This window comes from Pimephales promelas, chromosome 15 (genome assembly GCF_988280905.1).
Source record: "Pimephales promelas chromosome 15, fPimPro1.hap1.1, whole genome shotgun sequence".
Lineage (NCBI taxonomy): Eukaryota > Metazoa > Chordata > Actinopteri > Cypriniformes > Leuciscidae > Pimephales > Pimephales promelas.
Window position 1 is genome coordinate 6,366,123 of NC_142783.1, and position 13,598 is coordinate 6,379,720.

A 13,598-nucleotide genomic window follows, 5' to 3' on the forward strand; every position below is an offset into this window, starting at 1 on the left:
GGCGACGGCGAAGGGTACGCGGTATGGGACGCGTCTGTGCGTATGCTACGCCGTACCTACTGCGCGCACCCTACGCAGAAGTATAAATTGGCCTTTACGCAGCACGTTTGATCTTCAGCAAGAACCAATGAGGTTCATTCCTGTGTTACGCAGCACGTTTGATCTTCCGCAAGAACCAATGAGGATCATTCTCGTGTTACGCAGCACGTTTGAGCTTCAGCAGGAACCAATGAGGTTCATTCTCATGTCAAGTACCACGTTTGAGCTTCAGTAAGAACCAATGAGGTTCATTCTCATGTCAAGTACCACGTTTGAGCTTCAGTAAGAACCAATGAGGTTCATTCTTGTGTTACGCAGCACGTTTGAGCTTCAGCAAGAACCAATGAGGTTCATTCTTGTGTTACGCAGCACGTTTGAGCTTCAGCAAGAACCAATGAGGTTCATTCTTGTGTTACGCAGCACGTTTGATCTTCAGCAAGAACCAATGAGGTTCATTCTTGTGTTACGCAGCACGTTTGATCTTCAGCAAGAACCAATGAGGTTCATTCTCGTGTTACGCAGCACATTTGATCTTCAGCAAGAACCAATGAGGTTCATTCTTGTGTTACGCAGCACGTTTGATCTTCAGCAAGAACCAATGAGGTTCATTCTCGTGTTACGCAGCACGTTTGATCTTCAGCAAGAACCAATGAGGTTCATTCCTGTGTTACGCAGCACGTTTGATCTTCAGCAGGAACCAATGAGGTTCATTCTCATGTCAAGTACCACGTTTGATCTTCAGCAAGAACCAATGAGGTTCATTCTCGTGTTATGCAGCACATTTGATCTTCAGCAAGAACCAATGAGGTTCATTCTTGTGTTACGCAGCACGTTTGATCTTCAGCAAGAACCAATGAGGTTCATTCTCGTGTTACGCAGCACGTTTGATCTTCAGCAAGAACCAATGAGGTTCATTCTCGTGTTACGCAGCACGTTTGATCTTCAGCAAGAACCAATGAGGTTCATTCCTGTGTTACGCAGCACGTTTGATCTTCAGCAGGAACCAATGAGGTTCATTCTCATGTCAAGTACCACGTTTGATCTTCAGCAAGAACCAATGAGGTTCATTCTCGTGTTATGCAGCACGTTTGAGCTTCAGCAAGAACCAATGAGGATCATTCTCGTGTTACGCAGCACGTTTGATCTTCAGCAAGAACCAATGAGGTTCATTCCTGTGTTACACAGCACGTTTGATCTTCCGCAAGAACCAATGAGGTTCATTCTCGTGTTATGCAGCACATTTGAGCTTCAGCAGGAACCAACGAGGTTCATTCTCATGTCAAGTACCATGTTTGATCTTCAGCAAGAACCAATGAGGATCATTCTCGTGTTACGCAGCACATTTGAGCTTCAGCAAGAACCAATAAGGTTCATTCTCGTGTTACGCAGCACATTTGAGCTTCAGCAAGAACCAATGAGGTTCATTCTCGTGTTACGCAGCACATTTGAGCTTCAGCAAGAACCAATGAGGTTCATTCTCGTGTTACACAGCACATTTGAGCTTCAGCAGGAACCAACGAGGTTCATTCTCATGTCAAGTACCATGTTTGATCTTCAGCAAGAACCAATGAGGATCATTCTCGTGTTACGCAGCACATTTGAGCTTCAGCAGGAACCAATGAGGTTCATTCTCGTGTTACGCAGCACATTTGAGCTTCAGCAAGAACCAATGAGGATCATTCTCGTGTTACGCAGCACGTTTGATCTTCAGCAAGAACCAATGAGGTTCATTCTTGTGTTACGCAGCACGTTTGATCTTCAGCAAGAACCAATGAGGTTCATTCTCGTGTTACGCAGCACATTTGATCTTCAGCAAGAACCAATGAGGATCATTCTCGTGTTATGCAGCACGTTTGAGCTTCAGCAAGAACCAATGAGGATCATTCTCGTGTTACGCAGCACGTTTGATCTTCAGCAAGAACCAATGAGGTTCATTCCTGTGTTACACAGCACGTTTGATCTTCCGCAAGAACCAATGAGGTTCATTCTCGTGTTATGCAGCACATTTGAGCTTCAGCAGGAACCAACGAGGTTCATTCTCATGTCAAGTACCATGTTTGATCTTCAGCAAGAACCAATGAGGATCATTCTCGTGTTACGCAGCACATTTGAGCTTCAGCAAGAACCAATGAGGTTCATTCTCGTGTTACGCAGCACATTTGAGCTTCAGCAAGAACCAATGAGGTTCATTCTCGTGTTACACAGCACATTTGAGCTTCAGCAGGAACCAACGAGGTTCATTCTCATGTCAAGTACCATGTTTGATCTTCAGCAAGAACCAATGAGGATCATTCTCGTGTTACGCAGCACATTTGAGCTTCAGCAGGAACCAATGAGGTTCATTCTCGTGTTACACAGCACATTTGAGCTTCAGCAGGAACCAATGAGGTTCATTCTCGTGTTACGCAGCACATTTGAGCTTCAGCAAGAACCAATGAGGATCATTCTCGTGTTACGCAGCACATTTGAGCTTCAGCAGGAACCAATGAGGTTCATTCTCGTGTTACACAGCACATTTGAGCTTCAGCAGGAACCAATGAGGATCATTCTCGTGTTACACAGCACGTTTGAACTTCAGCAAGAACCAATGAGGATCATTCTCGTGTTACGCAGCACATTTGAGCTTCAGCAAGAACCAATGAGGTTCATTCTCGTGTTACGCAGCACGTTTGATCTTCCGCAAGAACCAATGAGGTTCATTCTCGTGTTACGCAGCATGTTTGATCTTCCGCAAGAACCAATGAGGTTCATTCTTGTGTTACGCAGCACGTTTGATCTTCCGCAAGAACCAATGAGGTTCATTCTCGTGTTACGCAGCACGTTTGATCTTCCGCAAGAACCAATGAGGTTCATTCTCGTGTTACGCAGCACGTTTGATCTTCAGCAAGAACCAATGAGGTTCATTCTTGTGTTACGCAGCACGTTTGATCTTCCGCAAGAACCAATGAGGTTCATTCTCGTGTTACGCAGCACGTTTGATCTTCAGCAAGAACCAATGAGGTTCAGTCTTGTGTTACACAGCACGTTTGAGCTTCAGCAAGAACCAATGAGGTTCATTCTTGTGTTACGCAGCACGTTTGATCTTCAGCAAGAACCAATGAGGATCATTCTCGTGTTACCCAGCACGTTTGATCTTCAGCAGGAACCAGAGAGGTTCATTCTCGTGTTACGCAGCACGTTTGAGCCTCAGCAAGAACCAATGAGATTCATTTCATGTTACGCAGCACGTTTGAGCTTCAGCAAGAACCAATGAGGTTCATTCTCGTGTTACACAGCACATTTGATCTTCCGCAAGAACCAATGAGATTCATTTCGTGTTACGCAGCACGTTTGAGCTTCAGCAAGAACCAATGAGGATCATTCTCGTGTTACGCAGCACATTTGAGCTTCAGCAAGAACCAATGAGGTTCATTCCTGTGTTACGCAGCACATTTGAGCTTCAGCAAGAACCAATGAGATTCATTTCGTGTTACGCAGCACGTTTGAGCTTCAGCAAGAACCAATGAGATTCATATCATGTTACGCAGCACGTTTGAGCTTCAGCAAGAACCAATGAGGTTCATTCTCGTGTTACACAGCACGTTTGATCTTCCGCAAGAACCAATGAGATTCATTTCGTGTTACGCAGCACGTTTGAGCTTCAGCAAGAACCAATGAGATTAATTTCGTGTTACGCAGCACGTTTGAGCTTCAGCAAGAACCAATGAGGTTCATTCTCGTGTTACGCAGCACGTTTGAGCTTCAGCAAGAACCAATGAGAATAATTTTGTGTTACGCAGCACGTTTGAACTTCTGCAAGAATCAAAAAGGTTTGTTTTCGAGCATTAAGCAAGTTCGGTTGAGCTTCTGTTTATGTTCGCTGATCAATGTTTAAATGTGAGTAAAAGCCTAAATTATGTCTGTTCATCATATAAAGCAATTGAGTCTCATAAGAAAATTTGGACTTAACCGCTGAAAAAGTATGCATGTCATGTCAAATTTTACAGATATTCACTCATATTTAAAAAAATATAATAAAGGTTGAAAATTAGTTGTACATAAATCTGATTATTGTACGTTTTACAAGAAAATATTCTCAGCCTTTCCACTTTAAAATTTCATGTTTAAGACTTAATTTAAGTGTTTTCAAAAAAATTATATTCAAAATTAGCTATAGCTGAAGGGGGATGAATCGATACTGATGGCTGGTTTTGCCTGTAATTCACTGATGTTGCTTTACTTTTCTTTATTAATTTATATTTTATTATTTACTTGAATTTACTATTTACTTTGAATTTACAAACACACACACACACACACACACACACACACACACACACACACACATATATATATATATATATATATATATATATATATATATATACACAGTGTGTGTATATATATATATATATATATATATAAATGTGTGTTTGTAGATATTTGATAGGCATGCTATGTAAAGCACAATGTCTGTACACATGTATTGTTGTTGGTTGAGTTGACTGTGTATGTTGTTTAAATAAAAACATGTTTGATTCAATTTGTTACTTGCTGATTCTTTGTAATTACTTCTGAGGGAAGATTGTTTCTACACCAATGTGTATGAGTACAAGATCTATACCTATCATAAGAATTTAGCATATAAAAACATAGATAAACATCTATACGCCTCCACAGCTATGCTAATAGAACATGCTCTTTAGATCAGTATTTGTGCAAGGTAGCAGTAGCACCTCCTACATCTGTGACCCACAGCAGCACTGATTTACCATTGATTGGACCCCTGTAAAAGCCAAGAGCTCTGGAGTGAGGTAATGATTCAGAGCCACAGAGAGAGCGCCCTCTACGTGCCAGCAGCTGCCACTGTTGGGTACCACACAGCTGGCCTAAATATGAGTGCCCTCTGCTGGCGAACGGCAAGAACTGCAGGAGGATAGGCAGGGGACTTTTCTTTTTAAATGCGCTGTGTACACGTAGACATCACCTCCAGAACTGAGCCACTGCATTTTTTTTTCCTCCTGTATTGTTTCAGTTTACAAATTGAAGAACTCATCTAGGTAAAAAAAAAGGGCTTATGTTGTGTATAGAATATTCTTTTTTGTTAGACAAAGCAGGCGGATAATGAGAGGCACAAAGAAAGAGACTGGCTACTGCTATTTAGTGCTACCCGCTGTCCCACCCACCACCACCCAACACATTCATTCACTCTAGACAACAGAAGACGCCCGTAACAGGGATATTTTAGTTAAACTAAATGAAAATGAGAAATGTTGCCTTGATTTTTGTTTTAGTTAACTTGATGTACTAAAATAACTGAAACTGAAATAAAATTAATACAAATATATAGACATATTTAAAAACAAACAAAAACTATAATAGTATCTCAATGATGCAAATTTGTTAATACAAACAACTTCCTTTACATATTAACATCGCACTGCTGTTACACGAGCACAATTGTTTTAAATTGAAGAAATGTTGGTGAGGATGTTACGCTAACCAGTCAACCTGTTATTTTTCCTAAAGCAACAGAGCGGGACACTAAGATCCAGCGAGCGGGCGAGACCTGCGCTACATGCCTGCAGTAGCTGAGGACACAATAGCCGCTGAAGAGGAGGAAGCTGTGGCATGCAGCCTTAAACAAAGCGCAGGAACAAGAGGTCTTTACATGGAGTGCAGCTGCTTATTGCAGCTCTCCCCTTCCCGAATCACTGCAGCACACAGGCGTAACAAATACCGTCCGCACACAGCCTCTGAATCATAACACAATAAAACGCTGTCTTCCATAAAAGTATTTAGCAGTAAAAATGGCACGTTGACGAGAGGCGAGCGCAGGGAAGGGAATTAAGGGGAAAAAAAATAATAAAAAATGGGGATGGATATGAAAGACCCCAATTCTCTTCAGTGCTATAATAGTGAAATGAACACACATAAATGTGTTAAGAGTATCTCTTTGCATCTTGTATGGACTGCATGTATTTAATCTGGAAAGCTTATTATGGGCGAGTCATTGCTATGCAAAGCAGCGCCTGACGCTTTTCTCTGGTCTTTTCAGCCCAGCGCAGTGTTTGGCCAATAGGCCTGGCCCCCCGCCTCTCATTGGGCATTCATAACATGCAACATTTGCACAATGTATCTCTCAAAGACTGCTGAATAGGGGGCCTTAATACTCATGTAAACAACTGCAAACCAATTACTTAATGAATCAGCCCCACACATAATGAGGAGGCGCACAAAGGCCCATAAATGCATTTTTTTGCACCAAAGTGCCTGCTTTAAACTCCGATTCTTCAGCTACGGTCCCGGCTTAAGCGCAAAATCATAATTATGACAAAGCAAGAGAGGCACTTGATTTATTTTATTTTGCTTTACTGCGATTTTTTTTTTTTTTTTGTGAGTTTTGGACCGAAGCAGACGGTCTTTTAATGTGCCCATCGGCTCGGTGACAGAATGACAACAGTAAGTGACGGAGAAGAGAGAGCGAGAGAGGGGGAACAGCACATGTAGTGTTCTACTGGTGCTCGAGTGCAGGGCACTTGTAGAGGCAATAAAGCGCAAGAAGTGACTGGCAAGAGGAATTCTTCAGCACGCCACGAAACGGTTTACCTGAAAGCAAAGCGAATGCTGCGATGCTAACCATCATCTTTAACCATCATAGAGGGTCTTCTCTCAGGAGCTCTGCGAGACTACCAGGTTCTGGGATGTTCCCGAAAGCATCTCGCACTAGAGACGGCTTATGTTTATTAATGAGGCCATTCATTGGGCAGACTGTGGCATCCATCAGAGAGCTCTGTCAGAGTGCAATCATTATACCCTTTCCTCTGCAAATAGTGTAAACTAGCTGAGAGAGCGCAGGGGGGGAGGGAGGCGGGCAAAGAGTGGGCATAAAGACTGGGCAGAAAAAAAAAAAAAGACGGAGAGACGGGGAGAGAGACTTTCGACCCTTGTGTCAGCGTGATGCTCTGAAAAGCATGTGAAATCAGAGACGATTACTCTTCACAAGGTTTACCCATCCATTACCTGCCCTAATGGATTCATGGAGGAGAGGCACTGCTGGGAGGGCTTGCGTGTCTTAGCTGATTGTGTGAACTTGTGTTGATGTGAAAACCTAAACAATGTACCCTGAAGATCGTTTTTCATCATTCAAAGTCCTGATTTACCGAAGCAATCAAATAATGCCGACGATGAGAGAGGAAGCCCTGAATGAAAATACAGCTTGACTGATGCCTCCCACGTGAACTTATGTTAATGATGTTAAGAGTGTTTCAAGGACAAACACACATTGCTTTTTTTTATTAAAAGAGGACAAATGGAAACAATTTTTTTATATAAATATTATTTTGTAAGTACTTACTGGCTATTTTGTGTTACTGGGTCCCGGAGCGCCTCAGACCTCTTTAATCTGTTGACGTCTTTGAATAACAAATGAATCATTTCAATAAAAAAAGAAGGACAAGGGTGGATTATTATTACACATTTATACTCTTGTTCATTTGTATGATCAATATTGACAGTGAATAACTCAAACTAAATGGCTATTGCACAAAACATTTTTGCAATTAAAACGTAATGTAAAATTAGGGGTAATAATTTCTGTTTTAAAGAAAAATAAATCAAGGTTTTAAGGTTTTCCCTATATGTCTTTGGAATTTACGACACCTGAGTTGGGGGGAACAATGAATTTAATTGAGCCACCTAAAAATAATTATTTACAAATCCAATCGGAACACACAACTTGCTTTTGAGTCAACTGAACTAATTAAATTCAGGAATAGTGATGTTAAGAAGAATTGAAACAAATAAATTCTATTATATATAAAACATTTTAATGTTTCCATGCTAATAAACAAAGCCTCTTCGGAATAAGACTCGCTCACACATGCTTTGTCAAACTTGCGAATATTTATTTGCTATCATTCCCCGTTACCTGACGGCTCCGATTCCTCCTCCGAGTCACTCCAGTGCCTCTCTTGTGCCACAGACTGTTTAAGCAGCTGATATGCTTTGGTCTCTATAGAAAAAAGAGGCAGAAAGAGCAGCTAGTCAAATATTTGCCAAGACCTCAACTTGCAACTTTCCAGAGCCCTGATGTTTGATGAACTAACATCAGCTCTTTAAGGCCTCTGATGAGCAAAGAGAGGAGGTGAAAAACAGAGTGAGTGCGCACTAAACTATTGATCTAATCCAGACGCACACATGCAGGCTGCCGTCTACAAAAAAAAAAGAACCCGTCGGCTTTTGTGTTTCCGCACCATCTTGTAGGATTCCATTTAAAACCCTGTCTTTCATGTCGAATAAACTTTCAAAATTGAGATCTTTAAGCAGCGTGCATTCAAGCTTAAAATACTTTGTGAAAACGAGCGAAGAGAAACAAACGTGCCCTGTAAAACAAACAAAAAAAAAAAATGTCAGTTTTAAATGTTCAAAGCAAACACACAAACAAATCGCAAAGTGCTTATGATCCCCAAAGACAAAATACATTCCGCCATCTCGTTATCCAGACTTTTGTAGCATGGCTGCAACAAACATGTTGCTCGTTTCTCCTGGTGTAATGACTGCAAGATATAGGAATGTTTCAAAAAATAAATTAAAAAAAGATTTCCTTTGGCTCTCTATATACATAAATGACTATTGTGCAAAACGCCGCTTTACCGACAAGGACGGCGGAGGGCCAACGTTCGGACGACGTTTCCACGGATGATTGCAAAGTGATGTAATGCGAAAGGCGACAGAACTCAATGCAGTCTTCATTAGCCGCCTGTAAACAGCTCATGAGCGGCCAGGGACAGCAGAGGCGGTTTTCCACTACCATAATGCCTTTGATTAGTTGCAGTGAGAAGCTGGACTTCTCTCTCCGTGGCGCTCTTGGGCTAGCCCTGCGCATGAAAGGCACAGTTTGAAATCAGATAGCCAAGTGGAATAATGGATAGTTTTACATTTCTGAGCTGGCGCTGGGACTTGCTACCCCGAGGCTTTTCAAAGGATGCCTTGACATCCAGTCTTTTCAAGTCCGCCTCTGGCTGGCATTGTTTAGCAGATAATGAGAACCAATGACAGATCTCGCGCGGCACCCCCAACCCGGCCGGCGGACAATTAAACCTCCGCATTATGCGCTCTGAGAATCTCAGTTTCACCCATACCTAGGGCAGAAGAAAAGAGACGGGTTTGTTTTCTCTGCCGATAATTAGAGGAACTGTTCCACTCTTCAGGTGGGACTTTGACCTCTGATTCACCTTGATCATCTTTTCAGTAGCCATCCAGTTGGGAAAAAAAAAGGGGACCCCCATTATCTACTGCGTGAGGAGAAAGACAAAACAGACACAGAAGAACTCCCGAACGGGCGCTTCTTCGATCTGCCTTTTTACCTCTAATAGGAATACTTTCCACTGGGCTTTGGTCGGCACTGTCCTCTTCAGCACTTTGAATTCCTGAAACAAAGAAAAGAGAAGGAAAGCGCAGCTCAGAGAGATGGTGGAAGAGTGAGACAGAGGAGAAAAGAAAAGAAAGATCTGGTGAAGGGGGGCTGAGCTTTTCGAATCTGAACAGCAGGACTGATTGAGACAGGTTTAGAGAGAGAATGAAGGCTGGCTGGCTTTGTCAGAAATGAGATTTGGGCAAAAGTGTATTCTCATGAGGGTCAGAGCTCTGGCATCCTGCGAGTACTCGAGGTCCTTCATCAGAACGGAGCCACCGAGCTGATGTTTCTGTGCATTGCCACTGAAAACGAGCCATTGCCTCATTTTAGAGCATCCCTCTCGGTTTCTCTCTCTCCGTTTTATCTGGCCGGGCACGGCTCTTAACATCTGTGTGTATTTAAACTGCTCAATAATACATGGATTACAGGCTATTCATTTGAATCCGAAAATAAAAAATAAATAAATAAACAGATATTTGAGATAAGCAGGATTTGCAAATGCCAGCTGAAATGTCAAACAAGCGTACCTTGTGTTCCAACGGTTGGACGATTTTTTCCGGAAGGCCCGGCGGGCTTTATTCCCACACTGTCACGCAGAAGGGAGGGCAGGCTGGAAGAAGATGAGAGTTCACTTTCTGAAGGCTGATGGGTCTCAGATTCGTGGGTCAGAAGCCTCTTCAACAGCTCTCCTGCCTGGATGACACAAAGAAATTTCAGGGTTCTCACATAATTTTTCAGTCATTCATGATTTCTTATTTAAAAAAGTTGTACCGGGTATATACACATTACATTGGCAATTTCTAACCGTTTAAGTATTTTACAGCAAAAAAATGACATTAGCAATACATAGGGTTGGGTATCGAGAATCGAGAATCGATTGGAACCGAGACTAACTTTTCGTTTTTCCCGGAATCGTTCAAAAGTTAAAATTTCGATTCCTAGTTTCGATATTCACAGTCCGCCGAGCGGAAGAAGAAACCGCTGAACAACACCAACGAAGAAGCATTTACCGGAAGTGTTGGCATAACCACGCGAGTCAAACACGAGTACCTTACGTCGGCGATCCAAAGTGTGGCTTCACTTTTCTAAAAATAACGAAATCTCGGCAAAATGCAAAATTTGTGACAAAAGGAGTATTTTTACAGAAGGAGTATTTCCTTCAGAAAGGATTATTTCCTTCAGAAAGGCCGTTGGTTAGCAAGGTTAGCTAAACTTTTTTGACCCTGCCTCTTAAAAGAATCGGAATCGAGAATCGTTAGGAACCGGAATCGAAATCAGAATCGTTCAAATTCAAACGATACCCAACCCTAGCAATACATGACTTTTGCAGTCTTGGAAATCACAGTTTTAAAATTCCCTGATATTTTCAGGGTTTCCATAACCATAAGACCAGGACTGTATACATTTTTATGTACTATGTGCATAAAACTATCACAAACAATGACAAGGAATAGGGGTCAGTCATCAAATATTATCAAGCCCTTGCAAAAGATTTACATGCCATCTTACAGGCCAAATGCCACATAACACAGTCTAATAACAACATGAGAGTATCACCAGAACATTAGAACAAAAAAGCTGGAATTTATGTAATGCCACAAAGAAAGACTGCTTTCAAAGCCCATCTGCATTTACAAGATGAGGTCGTTTTACTAAACCAGGTGCATCATATTCTACATCCTTTCCTCGTAATTATTCCATATTCCAGGATAATAATGTCTCCGTACACACCACCAAACATTAAAAAGTGATTTTATGGAAAATAACATGAATCACTGAACCTTTAAAAGCAGTTTTGGCACTGCTAAAGTACATTTCCAGTTTAATCTATTAAAGAACATTTTTTTTCTTCTTCTAGAAGAATGGTATGCAACTATAAATGGATAGGAATCATTAAATAATAATAGGAATACATAGGACATATTAAAAAATAATAATACACACACATACATATACATATCTCAATCAATCAAGTTTTTTAAGGTTTGTTGCGATGCGTGAAAACATTCATGTCTGGTTGTACTAGCATTAGTCTAATCTTTGTAATCACAGCCCTGTTATCAGTATCAGTATGTTGGCACTTCATGATGGCAGTTCCATACATCATATAATGAAACGGCAATAGAGTGCAACAGTCAGGTTCCGGAAGTAAAAACCCCATTCATTTTCTCCATGGGGAAATTGATTTTGAATGACTTGATAAAGTCAGCCCCACTGTGAGCTACTAAATCCATGCTATTTGCTTCTGCTGAAGCCGTCAGCCTGCATTATTTCAGCTTATTTTCAAAATAATCATGTTCAACAGTGGAATTCCTGGGGCCGGATTCACACCTCAAAGCCGGTCTTTTTGCACTGCCTGCAGATTACCGTAGTTATCATAATAAGCGCTCCGACTATTTTCGTCGCGACTGGCTTGAAGGGGGTTAATCACTCAGCGCTGTGATTTTAATGTACCAAGTCAAGTTAAAATAGTTCTTTTAAAAGAGCCTGTCTGAAAAATACAGTGGTCTTTTCCATTCATGTGCATGTTTTTCTTGCGCTCTTTTAGAGCGAATGAGTCCTGTATCTGTGTGTGCTGCCACGCTTGTTCTAGCTAGAGTGACTGCATCATTTATCTTAAGAATGAATCATTAATTTGGCTGCAGGATCAAAACTACAATACCCATGATGCTGTACAGAAAATTACACAAATCTCTTTAGCTCCACCCATTCCCATATAGCACTGTGAATGACAGAATCGAGTCGATCTCTTTATGCTCTCAAAATAGTTAAATCTATTACATGTGAGGTAAAGGTACTGTAATTGTAAAAGAGTAGTTTTTTATATTTTAAATTCGATGTCATATGCAATGCTTTTGCCGATTGTAGTTCTTTCCCTCACTAAAGCCATTAGGCACACAGTCTTGAACCTAATGGTGATCAAAATACTACATAAAGTAATCAAATGTATAAAAACACTGTATAGTAAATTAAATATACATTTATTCTAATTAAAGTTACAAAAGTGATTCAGTCAAGAGCAATGAGAGGTTTTCACTTTTTTTGTTGTGATTAACATTAATAATGACAGCAGATAAATTGGATGCTGTTACTTTATGACAGACTGCACAGATCCAAATTTAACATACTAAACGGTTCAAGACATAAATTACTGTGTTTACTTACAAAGACATGGTTACTTTGACACATAAGTATCACTCATTTCAGTTCTCACACACTTTATCTTGAAGTGCACACGTCTCTCTGTCAGTGCTGAGAAACAGTCTCTCCGAAAGCTCTCTTTCGCTGCTTACTGCACTTCAGCGCTTTAAGCCTAGTTCACACTACGTGATTTTAAGCCCGATTTAAGCCCGATTTGCAAATCGTTGAGTCGCCGACAAGTCAGGGTGTTATCGCGTGCAAATCGCGGGCGATTAGCGGACGATTAACGCTCGCCAATCAGTTAGTGTGAAAGAGCCAACAACGCATCAAAGACAGCTCGCAGACAGCTCGCAGACAGGTCACCGAGCTCAGAAAAATATCTAGCATGCTAGATATCTCGCGCAGTCGCGCGACTCAATCTCAGTGATGTCATGAGTACAGCCAATCATAGCAACGCATGGGTTGAGGACACCAGGTAAATCTTACTTTTTCTTTTTTGCGTTTTTTTTTTCTCAGAGCAGATCGTCGAGCAAACAGTGTGCAGCACTAGTTTCTGTCTGACGTCCATATTCGCGTGTTGTGTTCTTCTCTGCAGTTTCGCGTCATTTCTGGTTCGTTTTATTGCGTGGTTTTTCGTTACAAAACATGGTTTCTAGACCAGATAGAATCGTGTTGTTGTCAACTCGTTATTTGTTTGATTATTTTCAGGATTTAGACCGTATTATAGTACTGAAACAGCTCTCATTGAGTCACAAATGATATGCTCTTATCATCCGATCGTGGTTGTATCTCTATGTAGTGCGTTGTTAACTCGTGTAGTGAGTTACCTCCTGTTGTGGATCAATCACGTTGTGTTGTGTGGTGTGAACAGCTAAACAACTTGAACACTCATGATTTCACTGAGAGCAAGTCATGTAGTGTGAACTGCACAGTTCAGCCCGACATTTTAAAATCATGTAGTGTGAACTAGGCTTTAAACGTACTTAAAAACACATGCAAATGATAAGCTTTCGTGACAGCG

The 13,598-nt window shown here is 41.2% G+C and overlaps 1 protein-coding gene across 3 annotated transcripts in view; it reads right to left on the reverse strand.

Annotated features, from left to right (window-relative positions):
• Nucleotides 1-13,598, reverse strand: part of kiz (kizuna centrosomal protein) — a 36,782-nt gene that overhangs the window by 4,792 nt on the left and 18,392 nt on the right. Inside the window, exons 10-13 of one of the 3 annotated variants that reach the window (XM_089120059.1) lie at nt 9,964-10,129; nt 9,387-9,449; nt 7,949-8,032; nt 7,376-7,433 (exon numbers count right to left, since the gene is read on the reverse strand). In XM_089120059.1, the coding sequence (XP_088976185.1) occupies nt 7,376-7,433; nt 7,949-8,032; nt 9,387-9,449; nt 9,964-10,129 (371 nt within the window). Of the gene's footprint in view, nt 1-7,375; nt 7,434-7,947; nt 8,033-8,673; nt 9,450-9,963; nt 10,130-13,598 lie in introns of those variants that run through there. The other 2 variants (XM_089120060.1, XR_016146635.1) reach the window with 2 other exon arrangements.